At 36.0% G+C, this 20,024-nt stretch overlaps 2 protein-coding genes across 3 annotated transcripts; one reads left to right on the forward strand and one right to left on the reverse strand.

Annotated features, from left to right (window-relative positions):
* Nucleotides 1-67: 67 nt before the first annotated feature.
* On the forward strand, nucleotides 68-4,913 carry LOC114284269 (putative disease resistance protein RGA4). Its single transcript, XM_028227180.2, has 4 exons — nucleotides 68-246; nucleotides 479-3,992; nucleotides 4,246-4,313; nucleotides 4,460-4,913. The coding sequence occupies exons 2-3, from the start codon at nucleotides 512-514 to the stop codon at nucleotides 4,263-4,265; spliced, it is 3,501 nt and encodes a 1,166-aa protein (XP_028082981.2). The 5' UTR covers nucleotides 68-246; nucleotides 479-511; the 3' UTR covers nucleotides 4,266-4,313; nucleotides 4,460-4,913.
* A 2,142-nt stretch (nucleotides 4,914-7,055) lies between these two features.
* LOC114284270 (chromo domain protein LHP1) lies at nucleotides 7,056-19,444 on the reverse strand. Of its 2 annotated transcripts, XM_028227181.2 has the most exons (6): nucleotides 18,813-19,444; nucleotides 18,645-18,670; nucleotides 17,935-18,021; nucleotides 16,053-16,814; nucleotides 8,185-8,245; nucleotides 7,056-7,451 (listed from the first exon to the last, which is right to left on the reverse strand). In XM_028227181.2, exons 1-6 carry the CDS (start codon nucleotides 19,161-19,163, stop codon nucleotides 7,404-7,406), a joined length of 1,335 nt encoding a protein of 444 aa, XP_028082982.2. In that variant the 5' UTR covers nucleotides 19,164-19,444; the 3' UTR covers nucleotides 7,056-7,403. The 2 variants fall into 2 exon arrangements, with proteins under 2 accessions (XP_028082982.2, XP_082772303.1); XM_082916177.1 differs by lacking the exon at nucleotides 8,185-8,245.
* Between the last annotated feature and the right edge of the window lie 580 nt (nucleotides 19,445-20,024).

Genomic DNA, 20,024 nt, shown 5'->3' on the forward strand with positions numbered 1-20,024 from the left:
TATATATATATATATATATATATATATAATCCGATGTATTCCGGTCGTATTCATATCCTAATTTTTTAAAAAATATCATATCCGTGCTTGTTAGGTGCCAAGAAAGTGCCCAACTTATATTCTTGTGTCTATAAGTATGTGTTGGTAAATGAAGAATGACACGGAGCAAGTATTTCATAATACATCACAGTTTGCCAAAGCTAGTCCCTTTACAATTGTCATCGATTCTTTCTTTTTTGTTCTCAGGTAATTGTACTACAAGTGTTTCATAATATATAAATATATATATCACAGTTTGCCAAAGCCAGTCTTTTTCCATTTATTATCTTTTCATTTTTCTCAGATAATTATACAAGCTATATACAATTATGTTATAATACATCACAGTTTGCCAGAGCTATGTCTTTTTCCACTTCTTGTCAACATATTATCATCTTGTAATCTGTTCTTTTTTTCTATTTTTTTTTGTCCTTCTCAGGTAAATATAGTTGTGCTAGTGACGAATCATTCTATGGCTGACCCAGTTTCACTAGTAGCAGGTCCGATTGTCAAGACGGTCCTTGGGCTTGCCAGTTCCTTGATCACACAAAAGTACCAGTTGCTGCAAGGTGTTGAGGGAGACATTAAGAAACTATCAAGCAAGCTAACCGCAATCCAATCTGTGCTTGAAGATGCGGAGGAAAAGCAGCTCGATAACCGGCCACTGAGAGATTGGCTTGGAAAGCTGAAAGAAGCAGCTTATGATGCGCACGACATCCTAGAGACTTTTGCAACTGAAGCCTGCCTGTGGCAGAAAAAACAGCAGGTACAAAACATTCCGCGTCCTTTTAGTGCAACTGAAACTTCATACAAATTAGATGCGGCAAGTGAGATTAAGGAAATTTTAGCAAGACTTGATGAGATTGCTAAAGAAAAAGAACAGTTTCATCTCAATGTGAATGACAATGATAACAGAAACACATATGAGAATAGGAACACTGGTTCTTTTGTGGTTGAAGCTGATGTGGTTGGTAGGGAGGATGACAAAAATAAGGTAGTTAATCTCTTGCTATCCCAGGAATTTGATAGGGAAGATGACATTTCTGTGATTCCCATCATTGGGATGGGAGGATTGGGCAAGACAACTCTTGCCCAAGTGGTCTTCAACGACAATAGAGTCAAAAACCATTTTGAATTTACGATGTGGGTGTGTGTCACAACCAATTTTGACTATAGAAAAATCCTAAAAGGGATGATAGAATATCATACCGAGATGAACTATAATATCAACTCATTATCGGATAACCAGCTACAATCCCGCCTTTTAGAATTTTTGGCTAGAAAACGCTTTTTACTTGTCCTAGATGATGTGTGGATTGAGAGTTATCATGTCTGGGAGCGACTTCTAGTACTCTTAAAACAAGGGGGAAAGGGATGTAGAGTATTGATCACTAGTCGAAACAAGAGGGTCTTAGATGTCACCGGCACACAGCCTCAACCCTATCTCTTGGACTATTTGCCCGAAGACCAGTGTTGGTCATTGTTTGAAAAAATTGTCTTTACACAACAAAACATTTTAGCCCACGATGTGCGTAGTCGTTTGGAGGACATTGGTAGGGAAATTGTACGCAAGTGCGATAGGTTGCCTTTGGCTATCAAGGCAATGGGAGGTTTGTTGCGTGGTAACAATGACGTAAACAAATGGAAGAACATCCTAAAGAATGAGATTTGGGAGGCAGAGAAAAAAAGTACCAACACTGGGGAGCCAATTGTTTTGCCAGCCCTAAAATTGAGTTATGACCTTCTTCCTTCACATTTAAAGCATTGTTTTGCTTACTGTTACATATTTCCTAAAGGTTATATGTTTGATAAGAATGAGTTGGTCAAATTGTGGAAGGCAGAATCCTTTATTCTTTCTACATCACGAGAAGACACAATCGATGAAATTGGAAGTGATTATTTTGATGAGTTGTTAATGAGGTCCTTCTTTCAACTTTTAGATACTGAAAACAGGCAGACATACAGGATGCATGATCTTATCCATGATTTGGCACAATCGATTTCATTCCCCAATTGCTACCAAGTCAAGGATAACAAATCATGCCATGTCTCTGAAATTTCACGTCATGTATCATTACTTTGCAAAGATGTGGAGGAACCTGTTTTACAAATCATTGAGAAATCTAAGAAGCTGCGCACACTTTTGCTGCCCAGTGAACACCATAAGGCCTTTGGGCAAGCCCTTGACAAACTGTTCCACAGTTTGAAATACATACGTGTGTTAGATTTGAGTTCAAGCACACTGATGGAGTTGCCAAACTCAATTGAAAAGTTGAAGTTATTGTACTACCTCGATCTTTCCAAAACCGAAATCAAAGAACTTCCCAACTCCATATGCAGCCTCCACAATTTGCAAACACTAAAACTCTTAGGGTGCCTTTGGCTTTTCAAACTGCCCAAAGACCTTGGAAACTTGACCAACTTGCAGCATCTCGAGCTAGATGATATTTTCTGGGTCAAGTCATCCACATTGCCTCGAAGTATGGGGAGATTAACTCGTCTCCAGAATCTGCATGCTTTTCAGATCATCGATAAGCCTGGTTATGGAATTGATGAATTGAAGGATATGAACTGTCTTAAGGGAGCATTACATATTTCAAAGCTGGAGAATGCAGTGAATGCAGCAGACGCGAAGTTGAAAGACAAAGAAAAGCTTCAAAAGGTGGTGTTTGAATGGAGCAGCAGCGATGGTAGTTCACAGGATGAAGAAGCTGATGAAAGGGTGCTTGAAGACCTTCAACCTCACTCAGACCTCCAAGTGCTCCAACTTTTCTGCTACAAGGGTACCAGATTTCCATCTTGGATGGGAGATGGGCTGCTTCAAAATGTTGTAACGCTTTCCTTAAAAGATTGTTCAAAATGCAAAGTCCTGCCTCTTGGTCAGCTAGAGAAACTAAGAGACATCCGCATTAAAGGAATGCTAGAATTGGAAGAATGGCCAGAGGCACTCTACACTTCTCTCCTCCATCTGAAGATTAGCAACTGCCCCAAGCTAGGAAAGTTGCCCAGCATCTTTCATTCCGTGACAGTCCTGAAGATCACAAAGTGTCACTCATTGAAGACCCTTCCATTGACCCCCTCTCTTCGATTTTCTATACTTGTTGACAATCCTGTTCTGGGAGATTGGAACGAAAGGCGTTTTCATTTCGTTAATGATCAAGGAGAAGTTGTGGCTCTGCTGGGATCTAGCTTTAGCAATCTCCTAGAATTAAAAGTCATTAAATGTCCCAAATTGACGACACTACCACAACTCTTTTTTCCTCAGAAATTAGAGATAAGTGAGTGTCAACTATTGAATGCCCTCCCAATCCCAGAGCACTCTCGACGCTTGCAGCATTTAGCACTTGATGCTTGTCATGGTGGAACACTAGTGAGGAAAATTCCAGAAACCAGTTCTCTATACTCCTTGGTCATTTCCAACATCTCAGGACTAACCTGTCTTCCAAAGTTGCCACAACTTTCTGGGCTTAAAGCATTATACATCCATTCTTGCAGCGATCTTGTATCTTTGTCCGAAGAAGGATCATCAGTCCAAGGCCTGCCTTCTCTCAAACTTCTATCCATCCGAAACTGTCCCCAGCTTGTGACACTGCCGGAACAAGGGCTACCTGCAACAATTGAGTGTCTTACTATTGGTTCATGCCCCGGTCTCAAGTTCCTAGGTCCCAGAGAATGGCTGAGGAACCTCACCTCTCTTAAGGATCTTTACCTCGATGACTGTCCCTCACTAGAGTCATTGCCAGAGGAGGGTCCTCCAACCTCTCTTCAACATTTGCACATTGAAGGTTGTCCGTTGTTGGTGAAACAATGTCAAAAAGACCTAGGCCCAGATTTGCCAAACATCAAGGACATTCCTGATCTAGAGATTGACCATCCCAAGGACATTCCTGATCCCAATGCCGAAACAGAAGTATCTTCACCACCTTGGTATCGCCAATTTATTTGCTGTAAAGGTTAGTGCTCACTTTGTCAGTAACATCCACTTTCTATTTTTCCTCTCCCATTGATTTGGTTTAGTATTATATATCAACATTTTTTGATAATTTCTAAATTTTGTTCTCCTCTTTTTACTGAAGTTCCTATTCTCTTGTATGACGCGTATATAGAAAATGCAGACTGAATTGAGAAAGAGAAATTACTTCTTTCATAGATCATTTATTTTTTTATCATGTATCATGCTTACAATCATTATCGTTTAATCTGCAGGAATTGACAGTAAGAATTAGAGCAACCACAACAGCTCAATTCATAGATCTTAATGCAAAAGGATGAAGGTAAAAAAATTGCCTTTGCTTTGGATAACTCCATGTTTATGCTTCTGGTTTTTGAAGTAAACAAATGTACATGGTCGATTTTGTTACACAAAATATTAAACTTTCAGCTGTTAATCCAAAATCAAATGGTTACACATGATTTGTAGGATACTGAAGCTTGATGATGATTTGAGAAAGAACTACCAATGGTGAAAAGATTTGACTTCGGAGGGAAAATGAAGGATTGCATGCTTGGTTAATGTTCTTGATTACATCAAAATACAAGTTTATGTATTTAAAAAGGTCCTAATTGAGTCATTAGGTGACAGTTTGTTATAAATAGGATGCTTGTGTTATATTTTGATGAATGTTTTTAACAATAATGCTATGATGTCATATGATGCCATGGCATAGCGTTTTATTTGAATAATTTGTGTTTGTGATTGTTTGTAAAAGTTGCAAAAATATTTGTTGCTTCCATTCTTGTAATTTTACTTAATTATGTTGCTTTTCAGTAGCAAATTAAGTTATCTTTGTTGCGTTGTATGTACTAGAATGTTTAAAAGTGTGAACTTCACAATTTCTACATCTAATCCAATTTTTAGACATGATTTTAAACTATCTTCCTATACGTTTTGAATATCCAATTTAATTGGTGTAACACTAATGATATTTTGATTCTCGATTATTAAAAAAAATTACATTTTGAATTTTGAGTCTATTTGGTACTTGGTAAACGGTTAATTGCATGAAAACCCACAATTCTAGGTCTACTTTTTTGTTTTTGTGCCACAATGATATCTATTTTTGTGAAAATTTATATTTGCCAAAAGCACTTTTAAAAATATATATCTAATTTCATAAATAAAATGATCTCTTAGTATAAAAGATATATATCTCACTCTTCTCCCATCTTTGCATTCTCTTTTTATTTTCTACCAAAAAACATTCATCATCTTATTAGAGATTGTTTCTATGGTATTTGGTTTTATATATATATATATATATATAATTTATATATCATATTGTACATATACGTGTGTTTATATATATGGTGAAAAAGTATTATTTATCTTCAGGCGGGCCCCTCCGGTGATGAAATCCTAATCCTGTCCCTGCATCAAGGTTGACATAGCATCTGGGTATGAAACCAGCCTTTGTTTTATTGCTCTTCCCTAAACTTTGAAGCTGAAAACAAATCTAAACTTTAGTATATACAATTTCCTAGTGAAATATAGCTAGTAGGTCCGTTTGTACACAAAAACGTTGAAATAAAAACAACAATTCAGATCACATTATACAGAATGAAGAAGAGCACAACTAGAAGTAAAGATCCCAAACCAAACACTTCGGCATCAAAACCCGAGCTCTCAAGTTGCTGATCTGAGGTAGACAAAAATGCTCCGTGATGGAAAGAAAACAGAGAGAAAGTGTATTAGCAGCAACAACGACAACGTGATGGGAAGAAGCATAATCGGGAAGGCAAAGCCTCCGATTTCTTGCCATAGTTGAAGGAGAGGTAATACAGTTTCAAGCACAGATAAAGTGATAGGGCCAAAGACGACCATACTAAGAACACCCACCGTTAAAAAGGGAACTACTGGTGATGGTCCTCGTCTTCCCATTTGTGTTGTACATAACCTCCTAGAGAGTTGAACTAAGGTTTGATATAGAAAAACAGATTGATAGTGTATTAGCAGCAACAATGCGATGAGAAGAAGCATAATCAGTAAGGCAAAGCCTCCAATTTTTTGCCATAGTTGAAGGAGAGGTAATACAGTTTCAAGTACGGATACAGCAGTTTTAACTACAGATAGAGCGATAGGGCCAAAGGCGGCCATACAAAGAACACCCACTGTTAAAAAGGGAACTAGTGGTGATGGTCCTCTTCTTCCCATTTGTGTTATACACAACCTCCTGGAGAGTTGAACTAAGGTTTGATATAGAAAAACGGATTGATTAAAACCAGATGCTTTCCCATCTAAAAAAAGATGGTTAATTTGGACACAAGTAATTAGTCGATCTCAAGGCCAACTAAGACTTTGTTTGTTAGAATAATGACATGTGAAAAAGGTCTCAAAGAAAAAATACATATATATGAAGAAAAACTAGAATAATGTCGACGATAGCACCCAATTTGTTTTTGGTGCCTCCAAGATGTTACATTAACAATAATAATAATCATATCTATCTAATTTTTATCACTACACTTGTCTTCTTTTGAGAAAATACTAATAACAGAAAATGTAAATAACATCACATGTCAATTTCAAGAAAGCGAGTTTGCTAGGAGCTTAAATTCATTAAAAATTAAAGGATGTATAGTATACTGTTATGGCACCTTCAAAGAGAAAGGGATTATTTATGTGTAGAAATCAGTATTCAAGAGCTCAAATAGAAAAATCGGAAATTTTGACATTAATGTCTTAAAATCCTTGTAACAATCTTAGAACAATTTCAATATACAAGACTCCTGCCACTGTTCACAGATAGTTAGAGGTACACAATCAAATTCCTGCACACACAGATATTGTTTCTATAATTTCATCCTATGACACTCAAGTTGTTAACAAAACAACCTTAACACTGCCTCAGCTTGCCTTCCCTTGCTGTTTATAAGATTTGTTGAAATTACAAAGTTAACAATAAAACAAATCCACTGCCCTAAAACAGTTTATTAACAAAGAGGATATTTCAAACAGGATCAATAGCATAATCCAAACTAGGTCCTACATGTTTTCAGATATACACACAAAGCAAACAGAAGAAAAAAAAGTTAAATATGAATATTAAGGGCGTGAAACAAATGTTTTATCATCATCTACATGTTACAGTCATGATCTCCATGTACAAAACCATATAAAAAGGTAGGTGGATAAACAAGATGTTCATACCCATTCAAAAGAGGAAGGAAAAGACATAAAACAAGGTAATTGCTGCTATACAAGTCAGCATCATGCTATCTAACACAGTTCACTACTGCATTGCCTAACCTACGACTGCATTGGCTTAACCTGTACTATAGCATCCAGGTACAAATTACAACACTGTATATCACAAAAGCGAAGATGACATGGTCCAGCATCCACATTCTCGTCCATAACTGTCTACTCATGGCGTAGCACTGTAGCGCAGATGTTGCTCATAGAAGTTGATCAACTGCCATCATAGAAAAATCAATAACGATAATAATATTAACAGTAGTGCCCATGGTCATAACAGAACAGCTACACAAACATTTTAGGCTGTGTTTGAATCCAGATAAATTTGTCATGATTAGGCAATACCTCGGACGAATAATCCCAAGATTATACATCCCAGATATAAGGCACTGACAACTAGTCTTTTGTTTGGTTGGCATGGGAAAAGATATGGAGTTTGCAAGTCTTATCCCACCACCCACTAAATTAAAGGATACACATCCCCCCTCTCCCCACAAAGTTTTCTTTGGGCGGGATTCCATATCCCTCATTTTGTACGATTACTGTGTAGTAAAGATAACATATCCAGGCCACACTTACGCTATGTTGGATCTTGGATTTGTGAAGGGGAAAAAAAGAACAGGAAAATGAAATTTCTGATTCATTTTTTATGGGCAATTAAACAATATATATATAGTATTTTGTTGACAAATGTCTTTCATTTTCTTCTTATTTTCCTAACCCGGCCAAAAATAATAATAATAATAATTCCTTTCATTTCATTTTCTTTCCTATCTTTCGCCTTTCATTTTCTTTTCCCTCTGCAAATCCAAGATCCAAACACAGCCTTAGGACAACTAAACACAACATTTGGATATACAATCCCACCTATTCAATCCAAGAAAAAAGGTCTTAGTTCACACCAATATTGATAAAGAAAAAAGAAATCACACAGCAGACAGGAGTATTACCAGAAGGGGATTGTGAGCCTTGAGAAATTTATTATCAACCATCACTTCTTTGCCATCAGACCTACCCAAAGGCAACCATCAAATGTTATTCTATTTAACCAAAATTAACTTTAAAGTATAATAACCCTTACAAAGGCTACATATACATTATTACTGTTCATCAAGTCATGAACTAAAGTGTTCCCCAAATATATTGAAAGCAACACTATATATGAATGTCACCAAAAAGTGGATCAATATTGAAGTGGAAAAGCCCTATTCAACAAGCTAACATGCAGTCAGCACACCATATTCGATAACTAAAGTTATTAATCCCTAGTGATTGATAAATATTCATTAATCGTGAACCAACTTAGTTCCAAAGCAAATATATTAATAACCTAAGAAGCACATACACTTTTAACAAGGCAATGTGTTGAATAACGTGTCAGACACCGCCACGACACGATACTTGTCGGTCTTTTCATAACACATGAAACACAGTACAAATATGAATAAAATAACTTGTAATCCAATGATAAAATAAAAGCAATATAATTTATACCTATTCTCCTCCTTTAGAATTTAAATATGATTATCTTTAACATAAATATGTATATATATGACACATAATAGTTATTTCTCCTTATATTACATATAATAAATATATAACATAATATAGATTGCAAGTGTCCCTCACGTGTCGTAACCTAATTTTTTGAAAATTTCCATGTCGGTGTTGTGTCACAGGTTCGTGTTCGTGCTTCTCAGTTAATAACTCTACCTAATGAGTAACTTAAAAAGAAAGAAACTACTATATTGTTGACCATTATAATAAAAGCAAATATGCACAGATGTGTTGTTTTAGGAGATAAAGATAGGGTTGAAACACACTGAGACAAATAAAACATTCAAAAGAGTAACAAAAATGATAATAATTCCATAGCAAGTTGATCAACTTCTCTCCTCACATAGTAGTGTATATTTGTAAAACATCAAAATCATTCTAAACACCACAACCTACTCAACAAGACTTCTAAAAACTATATGAATTGACAAGTAAATTATTTCTTAACATTTGACTTGCAAGTAACTAATTTAATTTTGGCCTTTCTATTTTTATTTCTCCCTTCCTTTATCCTTTTTGGAAAAAAATAATTTAATCAGACCATTTTTGGAATTCAATTTAGCACATAATCCGAAAAGGGTCAACAACATGGTTACAGTTTTTTGAACATGGTCACCTATTTTTCTATTGCATTTGTTAATTTTTCCCACTATGGCGTAATTTGTTTGCCTCAATTTGTCAAGCATCTAAACAAGTTTAGAGGCATGAGTAGTAATAAGTTTTTCTTTTTCTTCCTTTTTCCTTCTTATTTTATTTTCTATCCTTCCTTTGTACAAGGATAGTGCCCCCTTGGCTCTTTCTCTTATACAATTTAGTTAGGGGGCAGCGGGAATACAGTACAAAGGAAAGACGGAAGGAAGGAGGAGGGTGAAGAGGGTAGGGACTGCGGAAGAAGTGCCTTCCCTTCTTTGGTAGAATAGGCAGAAGAACGGGAAGGAGAGGAGGGAGATGTCTTCCACAGCCCAACAAAACCAATCCACCCAAAATTGGATAGCATGGAGGGAGGAAAGAGCTCCTCTCTTTCAAATATCAAATTACTCTTTTACCCCATGGCTTTTGCTAGTTTTTCTATAGAGTTATCATAAAAAAACCATTACATGCTCAAAAAAAAAAAAAGAAAACATAAAAAACCAATAAGCTCATTTTCTTTCATCCTCCTTTGCTTTCCACTTAACGAATCAACGTGGAGGGAACCCACAATCCCTTGCTAGGATGCTTCTTTACAGCATTAGGGTTCACAGCATGGTTCTACATTTTTCCAATGTTCACAACTTCTCAGCTTTAGAAATAAATAAATAAAAATAAGAGGAAGCCGTCTATGACTCAAGATACGTCAAGAAATCTTGTTGAAAGCCCTACACAACTGAAGAAACAAATCCATCCATAGCCCAAACAGTCACCTGGATAACTAACCAGTTTGCCTAGCAACTAGGAGAGTAAATCAACCTATTGACAACAAATTTGCTAGCAGCTAGCTATTCATCAGACAACTAAACACAGAATATCAATTTGTTTGGTTTTGAGTTTTCAAAAATGATTTTAAAACTACAATTTTAAATAATGTCAAATCATAAGAACTCCCAGTATAGACCTCCAGAAACAAAAACTACAATTTTAAACATTAATGCTCACAAAAGAGCATCATGGATTGGGTAACTCATGCAAAAATTCTATTTCCATCATATGACATGCAACTAAATAAATTTCTATAACATTTCTTGAAGACAATGGACTCCAATACGGTAGGAAAATGAATCTTAACAACAAAAGAAATTCATATCAACTTTAGTTATGCTCAGTTAGAGCTTAACTAAATGTTGTGCCCTGGTCAGACCTTGGAGTTTAAGGTCGTATCTGTGACATGTATTGCTTAGTTTATTTTTAATATAGGAGTACTTTAGTCTGGTGTTTATTAGCGTATGTCCTCTATTTCTTTTGTATAAATGATGTAATTGGTTTGATTTTGAGGTTAATGGAATAATACATAATTTCTCTCTTATTAATCAACACGGTTTCAAAGCTTGACGTGCACTATAAGGATGGGCAGGGTGTGTGACTTGTGCCCTGCAAACTTGGCATGATGGTGTGAAGCAAAGTCCCACATCGCTTGACTACAAAAGGAATGTCCAATGTGTACAATGTTCATGTGGTGGGTCGATTTGTTATTGCACCACATACTACTCATTGGGCTGCTTTATTACACATCATGTGTTATGATACTATATTTCAGAGTTTGTTGCTCCTTTTATACATCCTCTTGGACACTTCAACACTATGTTGATCACAAATTCACTACTAGCTTTTGTGTTTTTCTTGGTAATTCTCTTATCTCTTCAAAAAGCAAAAAGCAGCCAATTATTACTCGTTCTACTCTTGAGGTTGAGTATCATCGACGGCTCATGCCACTCTTGATATTGTTTGGTTTCATTAGCTTCTCTCTGATTTAGGTGTTTCCTTGTCATCTCCTACTCATCTCTATTGTGTCCAGATTTAACTCTTTCATGAGAGCCCTAAGCATATAGAGATTGATTGTCATTTTTTGCCGTCAAGATCTTCAATTGCCTACCATATCTTCTCTCCTCTTTACAGTTTGTGGACTTCTTCACCAAGACTCACACTTTCGCTGGTTTTTTTAGTTTTTATTTGATGAACTCTTGATGCTCACCAAGCTCACATCATGAGTTTGAGAGGTCCGTGATACGTATTGGTTAGTTCATATTTACTGTAAAGGAATTTTAGTCTCAAGTGATTTTTAGAGTGTTTTGTTCTCTATTTATTTTGTATAAACCGTGTTAATAGTTTGGTTTTGAGGCTAAAGGAATAATACATATCTTCTCTCATATTAGCTAACAGCATCATGAAACTGCAATGAGTAGATATGTTAAATCTCAAAGATTGTACCATGACACAAGTCAGGTTTGTATGATACTCCTTACACCTCACGTGTCTCGGTCAAGTCCCCACCAAGAGGGAAGGGATGGTGAGGCACATTGATGAACTCTCGACTCCAATCCCCAAACCACAAATCCTCTAGTAATCCCAAGCAAAGGTCATTGGGTCACTCAAGCCCCTAATGATCTTGGCACAAACACAACTTGAATAGGCAATGTAGCATTAGGGTGTCTTTTGCAAACAAGTGAAAAGATAGGAGACCGCTGAAAACAGGCCACTTAGTAGATTCTCAACAGTCCCTTAGCTTGGTTGAGGGTTCTTCACTCGAGCAATTGTACAAGAAGTTTGGTGTCATAGAGGGGGCATGCTCAGCAAAATATTGAGTGTGCCATAGTCTTGGAAGGACAAAGATAAGGCAATACGCTTGATTAGGAAGTCATTTAATCAAGACAGTGAGACATTAATCAAGTTAACCACGAGTGGATAGCACAATTGCTCGAGTGAAGAACCCTCAACCAAGCTAAGGGACTGTTGAGAATCAAGGCAAGAGCATCATTTGCTTGGCTCAGCCAGCTTGACCACAGAAGGGAGCATGTGAAGGTGTGCCAGTGGTCCACATGTCACCCCACAAGGCTCACATGTGGCACTACCATTGTAGGCAATGGTTAGTGAGGCAATCAGTTGTGAACCTCTAGAAAGATGGCAGGCACTTCAATAGCAAGAAATCGCTTGAGGTGAAGAAGAAATTAACCAAAACAACCTTAGAGGGAGAGGATGACAGCTTGTCACCTGAAAAGGGGAAGAAGATGATTCGAGTTGTGTCTGTTGTTTACATGCATGGATACCCCCTTATAGAAGGTCCAAGACCGTTGGAGGCCAGCTTAGCTATGGACAAATGGTCAACTTTCTTGCTCCAATAGAACATAAGTATCAAGTCTACCTCTATGTCCCATAATTCAAACCTCAAGGGTCATTTCATGGGAGTTGTAGAGTAATTTATGATACCTCAGATGGTATATCATAAGTGCTAGAAAATTACACTATGAACCATCAACTCTCCAAAACAAGTGACGTAATGGTGTCAGACACAAGCACATGACAAGGACACGGGTACATGTACGAGACACACAACATGATGTGTCTCTTTATTTAATTAATTTGTTTATAGGGAATATGTCAGGGACACAATGGGGACACCATCTAGTTTTTTTCCCCTCTTTTTTAGTGATTTTTATGAACGTTGGATGTTGAATGTTTATTACTTTAGCTTAAATTTAAATAATTAATAGATCATTCATAAAAATAATAAATTAAAAGACACAAACAATAAGAGCTAACATAAGAATTTTTTTTTACATTGAATTAGTGTTAGTTTTTGTTAATTTTGATTGTTTGTGGATGTAATATTAATCTACATGACAAATAAAAATATATACAAAAAAAATAAAATAAAATTTTGAGATTAAGCTTGCCTTTGAGATTAGGTTTGTCGCCTTTGTGTTCTTCCAATCCCTTATTCTCTCTTCTCTTCCTTTGTAGTGTTCAACAACATTTTGTTATCAGAGCGAACATCGATTCATTGTTACAAACTTGTAGTGTAATCGTCAAGCTCTATAGTCAACGTTGTCAAACGACCTTGTTGTTCGTCACCGTCACTCACCATATCGAAATCTTAGCACTCCCATCACCCCACCTCTCCCTTGTCATTGCCATCGCGAGCCAAGATCCACCACAAAGAGCTCAATCACTAATACTACTATCATCACATCGCATCCTTCCGTTACACTATTTCTCCATCATGAAGATGACTACAAGCTCTCGTCGTGATCCTTCTCTTCCAATCGACAAAGCTTGCTCTACGACCAATGAAGAAGTCATCCGTCGAAGACGACCAGCAATAAGTTTTCTTTTAACTCTTGTTTGACCCATTTTGTCTTGGTTCGACCCAAATATTTTCACCTACGACCCAAACCCATTACCAATAACGCACTAATCAAAATAAACCAACCACCCCAACAAAAAAAAACTACACCCACACCCAACCTATAAGCTTCTGACCAATGTTATTAGAAAATGCTAATACCCTAGCAAATTATGTAATGGCACACACGTTCCAAAAAATGGTACACTTCCATTCCAAAACAATAAATTTAGTGATCCGAAGAGATCTTAAAAGTTGTTTCTAATAAATTTCCTAAAATGTTACCTTACACACACACACACACACACACACACAGAAAAAAAATTGAATATAATGAACTAAAATTCAAAGTTAAGTCAAGTCTTGACAAGACAAAAAGATCGAAAATTAAAGAAATTTTTTTTTTTACTTGATGCCTAATAGTTAAAAAAAAATTACTCTAAAAGTACCTCAAATTTTAAGTGTAATACATCCAAGTCTACCCCTATCGTACCATATTTTAGAGTATGTAGCATACCATGTTCACGTTCCCGTTCCATGTACCGGAACGATCCACGTAACATAGCTTCTGACCCAATAAATAAAGCCCAAGCCCAACCAACAAATTAAAAAAAAAAAAAAAAAAAAGCCAAGCCTCCCAATCCACTCACTAAACCTAGCCAGCCAACCCCAGCCCGTATCACATAAAGCCAAATATTATGTTTTTCTTTGTAACATTTAGCTTGGATTAATGATATTGAGTGTTAGGTTGCAAACTTGACAATAGAGTTGTGGCTCTTGTCCTCTTCCTCTCCATTCTCTCTTCTCCTCCTCTACAATGTTCTACACCACAAGCCTTTGGTCCAAGCCTCGAAGCCACAATACTCTAGCGATCTTGAGCCATAGAAACCTAGATCATTCTTCACGCGTAGGATAAGCCACGGCAGTGCTAAGTGGACTTGGCCGAGAAGGAATAGCTCAGCTTGGCTAGGTTGAGCAGTCCCCTTGGCTTTGCCTTAAGGCTCTCCATACTAACTCGTTCACTAGACACTTTGACCGATAACAAGGGCGAGGAGAGCACTAATGGGCCACACAACCATACTTGGTAATTGATGTACCCCTGCATAGGCTAGGCACATTATCCTAATGAATTACACAGAAGATGTCGTGGCATCCTTGAGGGCCTACCATATGGAGGGCAAAGACCCTTACATGGGACATGACATGACATGACACCCATAGGGTTGGCCACATAGTGGGGGTGATCCATATAACCACAACAATCATGGGACATGCCCACATGGAGATGACATGGTCATATCATGTGACAAAGTTGGACACTCATACCTACACAAGTCAACATATTATGAAGTATATATTGGCAAAACATAAACACTACTATGGAGGAGATGTGTCATGTCAAACACCATCAAAACTATGGACACTCCTAAAAGCGTATCTGACAGTTCTTCAATGTGTCTTCATTAAAAAATTAAATTCATAATATCAAACATTTTACAAACACTTCAACAACACTTCTTAACCCTCTAAACATAAGTTACAAATATATTTTGAAACATTTATAAAATGAATAAAACCAAACCAAACCAAACCAAACCAAACCAAACCAAGACAAGCCTTAAGTCCCATCAAATGGGGTCAGCTAATTTATAAAATGAATACATTATACTTATTTTATTGTTTTACAATTGTTTTGCATTCTTTAGAATGCAATTGTAATGTAACAGTATATTGGTATTTAAGTTATAGAATATATAGCTTTTTTAATTTTAATTAGTATTCTATTTACTTTTTTCATTACCTTTGAAAACGTTATTCATATATTTGACATATAATAAATTTATAAAAACATAAATTTTTATTGTGTCCTAGATGTATAGTGTCCTGCCCTACATGAAAATCGATGTGTTAGCATTTCACTTGTCCTTATATGTACTATTTAGCCCATTAACCTATACTATGCCCAAGAATAAAGCTTTATGATTACACTTTGCCCCCTTTATGTTTGCCACTTTTCCACGTTGGCCATTAAAGTTTGATTATTTCCACTTTGGTCTTCATGTTTAAAGTTTTTCCCAGTTTACTCCTAAAGCTAACTTATGTTCAAAATTAGACAAAAAATGCCACGATAACTGTCACATAACACAAAAATATATATTATATTGAGATTTGAGTTTGTGTCAGAGGTGTGAATTGCATATAATAAAATATTTTTATGCCGTCATTTTGTCTAATTTTTAACAAAAGTTAGCTTTAAGAGAAAACTGGAAAAAATTTGAAACATAAAGAGCTAAAGTGGGGAAAAACAAATTTTAAGAGCCAAAGTGAGAAAATGGCCAAAACATAAATGGGGCAAAATGTAATTTACCCTAAAAGTTATGTAGAAAAATATAGAAGGGTAAAGATAATTATAAAAAACATAGTGAAAATTGGATTTCAATAACAAACCTCATGGCCATGAAGGTTATGGACACATCTTCAACGTTGTTTATCAAAGACGATGAGTAGCTTATTGGCTTTATGATCTCAGTGATGGTAGACACATTTTTTGAGTTAACAAACTTATTCTTGTTACCCAAATCATTTCCCACAAAATCAGAATTTTGACTCCCCCGCCATCCAACGCTTCCACAAGGGCCATCAGTGGTTCTTGCCGTTGTATTTTGTGCATCATGCGATAAACACAGGGCTGAATCTTGTTTAAACCTTTGGACAGAACCAGACTTCCTCCTTTTAGCTCCAGTGAAGCGCCCAGGTTGAACTTGTTTCACACAATCAACCTTTGACAATCCATTAGCAGAACCATCTCCTTCTAAATCATGGGCTTCTTGGTAACGTACTGAACACTTATTTACATCTTCCTCATAGGTGGCCATTGTTCCTCTAAGTTCACTAAGCTTTAAATTCAATTCATTTTGATCTTCCATTTCTTCAATTTGTGTGGGAACTGCTCCAAACCCACTCTCTTTTGTTTGCTTTGACGACTCAACATTACTGGCTGCCCACAAATATCTCTCACCCCCATTGGCCAGGCTTGAGACGTCAAGAGGAACCATGGGCAATGGTTCTTCAATAATTCTAACTTTGACAGCCGGTACATTATAGGTAGCTGCAGCAGGAGAAGTCCGTTGCTTCTTCTTGGGTTGAGTGTGAGTAACCCCATGCTTGCGCTTGCGTCTACGTGAAGACCTATGGTTCCCCGATTGCAAGCTTCAACAAAAATGAGAGAAACAAAAGAAGTTGGTATCAAACGAGGACATAGCAAGTAAACGAGTTCTGAACAACTTGATTCCCAAGCTAGAATTACTAACTCAAAATCTATGAAGCACGGATACTTCAAAAGGGGTGACGTATCCGTATCGGATACTTATCGGATACCGATACTCCTCGGATACTTGCGGATACGTATCAGATACTTCTTAATTAATTTTTTATTAATTTTGAAGTATCGGATACTTAATTTTGAAGTATCGGATACTCGAAGTTATATATTACTTATAATATTTTGTTTAGTTCTTTGATAAGAGGAATATAGTGAGAGTTAAAGTAATAGAATTTGTCAAATTGATGTATCCTTGTTATCTCTCTCACTTCTCTCTCACTTTTTCACTCTCTCACGTTTCTTCTCTCTGCTCTCATTCTTTTTTTGGTGTTGGCATGTAAGAATGATGTTTAATTTGCATTTGCATTTGCTTTTGCTTTTGCTTTTAGTTTTGGATATTTTATGAATGTTTGAGCACTTTTAGGTTAATAGGAATCCCTCTCCTTATTTATTAATTTACTTTAAGTTTTATTTTCATGCATATTACATTATTAAAATTATATAAAAAAAAAAATTATGAATGTATCCCCGCTGTACCCGTATCGTAGTTTTTCAAATTTTGACATATCGCCATATCCACATCCCCATATCACCATATTCGTATCCGTATTTCCTATGCTATCATTGATGACTTCAAAAAGTATATTTGTTGAAATTTTTATTTAAGAATGGTTTTTTGGCTTTAGCTAAGGTCTTGTGATATTCAATGATGAAGGGGAACAAGTTGAAGCTATTGACCTTGAAGACTCTTAGTTTTATAGGAATCTTTCTTCTTTATCAAGTTGTCTTTTGCTTTAGGTTTTATTTTTATGCATACTGCATTACTAAAAATTGTTAAAATAATATTTTTTACGAACGTATCCCCGCCGTACCCGTATCCTAATTTTTCAAATTTTGTCGTATCGCCGTATCCGTATCGTATCGTATCCGTATCCCGTATCCGTATCCGTATCCGTGCTTCCTAGCTCAAAATTAAATCATGATTAAAAGGGGGGTAATCGAGGGAACCTCTCTTCAAATGCATCAATAACATCAGAACAAAACAGAAGATTCTCTATGGGCTCCCAGGTATTAGCCGTCTCTGGCCATCCACGCCTTCAAAAGATACAAATATGTTTAATGAATAGAATCAGCAATACAACAAATATATCAAATGGGCTAATAGATTAGAGCATCTCTAATCCTTCACCAATTCGTTCATCAAATTCAAATTTGATGACTAAAAAGCTAAAAGTGTGATTCAATATTTCATCAAACTTGTATCAAATCAAGGAAGAGACAAAATTTTCACCAAATCAAGGTAATTACAAATTAGTGTAGAAGACCAAAAATAATTACAAACATTTTGGTAATTTATTTCCCCACTTTCCACTGTCTCAGAATTCCCCCTTGAACTAAATCCTTCACCAAATTCCAAACCATCATATTCTTACTTAAAATTGACGAAATTTTAAAAATAGTACGATTTGGTGATGATTTTCTTTGATTAAAAATGGTCAAAACAGGCTTTTACTATGAGTTGGAATTTTTCACAAAGATGTTATGGAAAAGATAAAAGTAAAAGGAAATTTTAACCAAATTTTCACTCAAATTTAATAGAACAAAACAAAAAAGATTAAGAATTGAAGATGCAATATCTGTATGTAAAAATGACAGTAATGTATGCATGTATACAAACATATATATATATATATATATATATAAGTTAGGGCACGCACCATTTGATGAGATATTGAGCTTCACCCTTTTTTTTCCAGCATTCCAAACAACCCCCACAAAATCAGCAAAAGAAAATGTAAAGCAAAACAAAAAAAAATCATCATTAACCAAGTGTTGCCAAGAAAAATCAAATCATTTAAATACATGAGAGAGAGAGAGAGAGAGACCTTGCGAACCCTTTTCTTACGCACAGCTTCAATCTCGTAAAAGTCCTCTTCGAGCTTGGGACGCTCGGTATCATCAGCCTCTCCATCGTCATCGATTTCGAGGTGATCGAATTTGTCGTAACCCTTCTCTCCCTTTTCTTCCCCCTCCCCCTCCTCCTCTTCCTCTTCCTCTCCATCTTCGCCGCCCTCTTCTCCGCCTTCCTCTAGCCGTTGCTCCTCCGCCACCGTGGCCTCATCATCGCCACCATAAGCCGCCTTGCCATCTGCTGCTTCTCCGCAGCCGAGGGGAGGTGATAATGGCAGCTGCAGGGCATCAGTAGCAGTGACTTCTCCACCGATTTTCCTCTTCATTTTTCTGCCTCTACGGATTAGATCTTCTGTTGTGACTATATATATGTATACATGCCTGTATATATATATTCGAAATGGTTTGAATTGAAGACGAAATTTTGAAATCTGGTGGGGTACCGAGTGTGCAAGTGTAGAGGGTTTTGGTGGCAAAGAGGCAATTAATTGGAAAACTCACCTTAAATTTCCTAAATCTTTGGGCCCCTGATCTCTCCCTCTGCAAAGGTTTTGCTCAATTTAAGGATTAAGGAGTAGGTGAGGTGAGCCCATGGTAATTTATTTTTAAAATATAAAATTAATTTTGTATATATATATAATATTTGAGAAATGATTTGGAGCCCTAAAAACTTCCCCCTAATCCCCCTAATTTCTAATTTTGGCAACTTTTTTCCTTTTTTTTCTTTTTTTTTTTTTTACTTGATATGGAAATTAGGGGGATTAGGGGGATGTTTTTAGGGGATGTAGCATGACCCATAATATTTTAATAATTAAAAATTAAATATAATAAATTTGGTAATGATTAATAAAAAAATTTATCACTTTGTGTGATCTTATATAAAAGATTCAAAAAATAATTTTTCTTAAAATTATAAAAGTTATAGAAAAAAAATGTGTATTCTCAGCCTGAAATTAATTTTTCATTTGTGTTAATCCAAAATCATGAATTTCACTTGTATCAGAATATTTTTTTTGAAATAATTAAAAATATCCGAAAATTTTATAATACTATATAAATTATGATTTGATTATATAACTCATGGCATATTATTATTATTATTAATCGAAAAAGTCTTTACTAATTTCTTAATTTTTTTTTTGTTATGTCTAAAGTGTATGTTGTTGTATTTTAATATAAATGTTTTC

The sequence above is a fragment of the Camellia sinensis genome, chromosome 2 (genome assembly GCF_055761805.1).
Source record: "Camellia sinensis isolate YWXY chromosome 2, ASM5576180v1, whole genome shotgun sequence".
Lineage (NCBI taxonomy): Eukaryota > Viridiplantae > Streptophyta > Magnoliopsida > Ericales > Theaceae > Camellia > Camellia sinensis.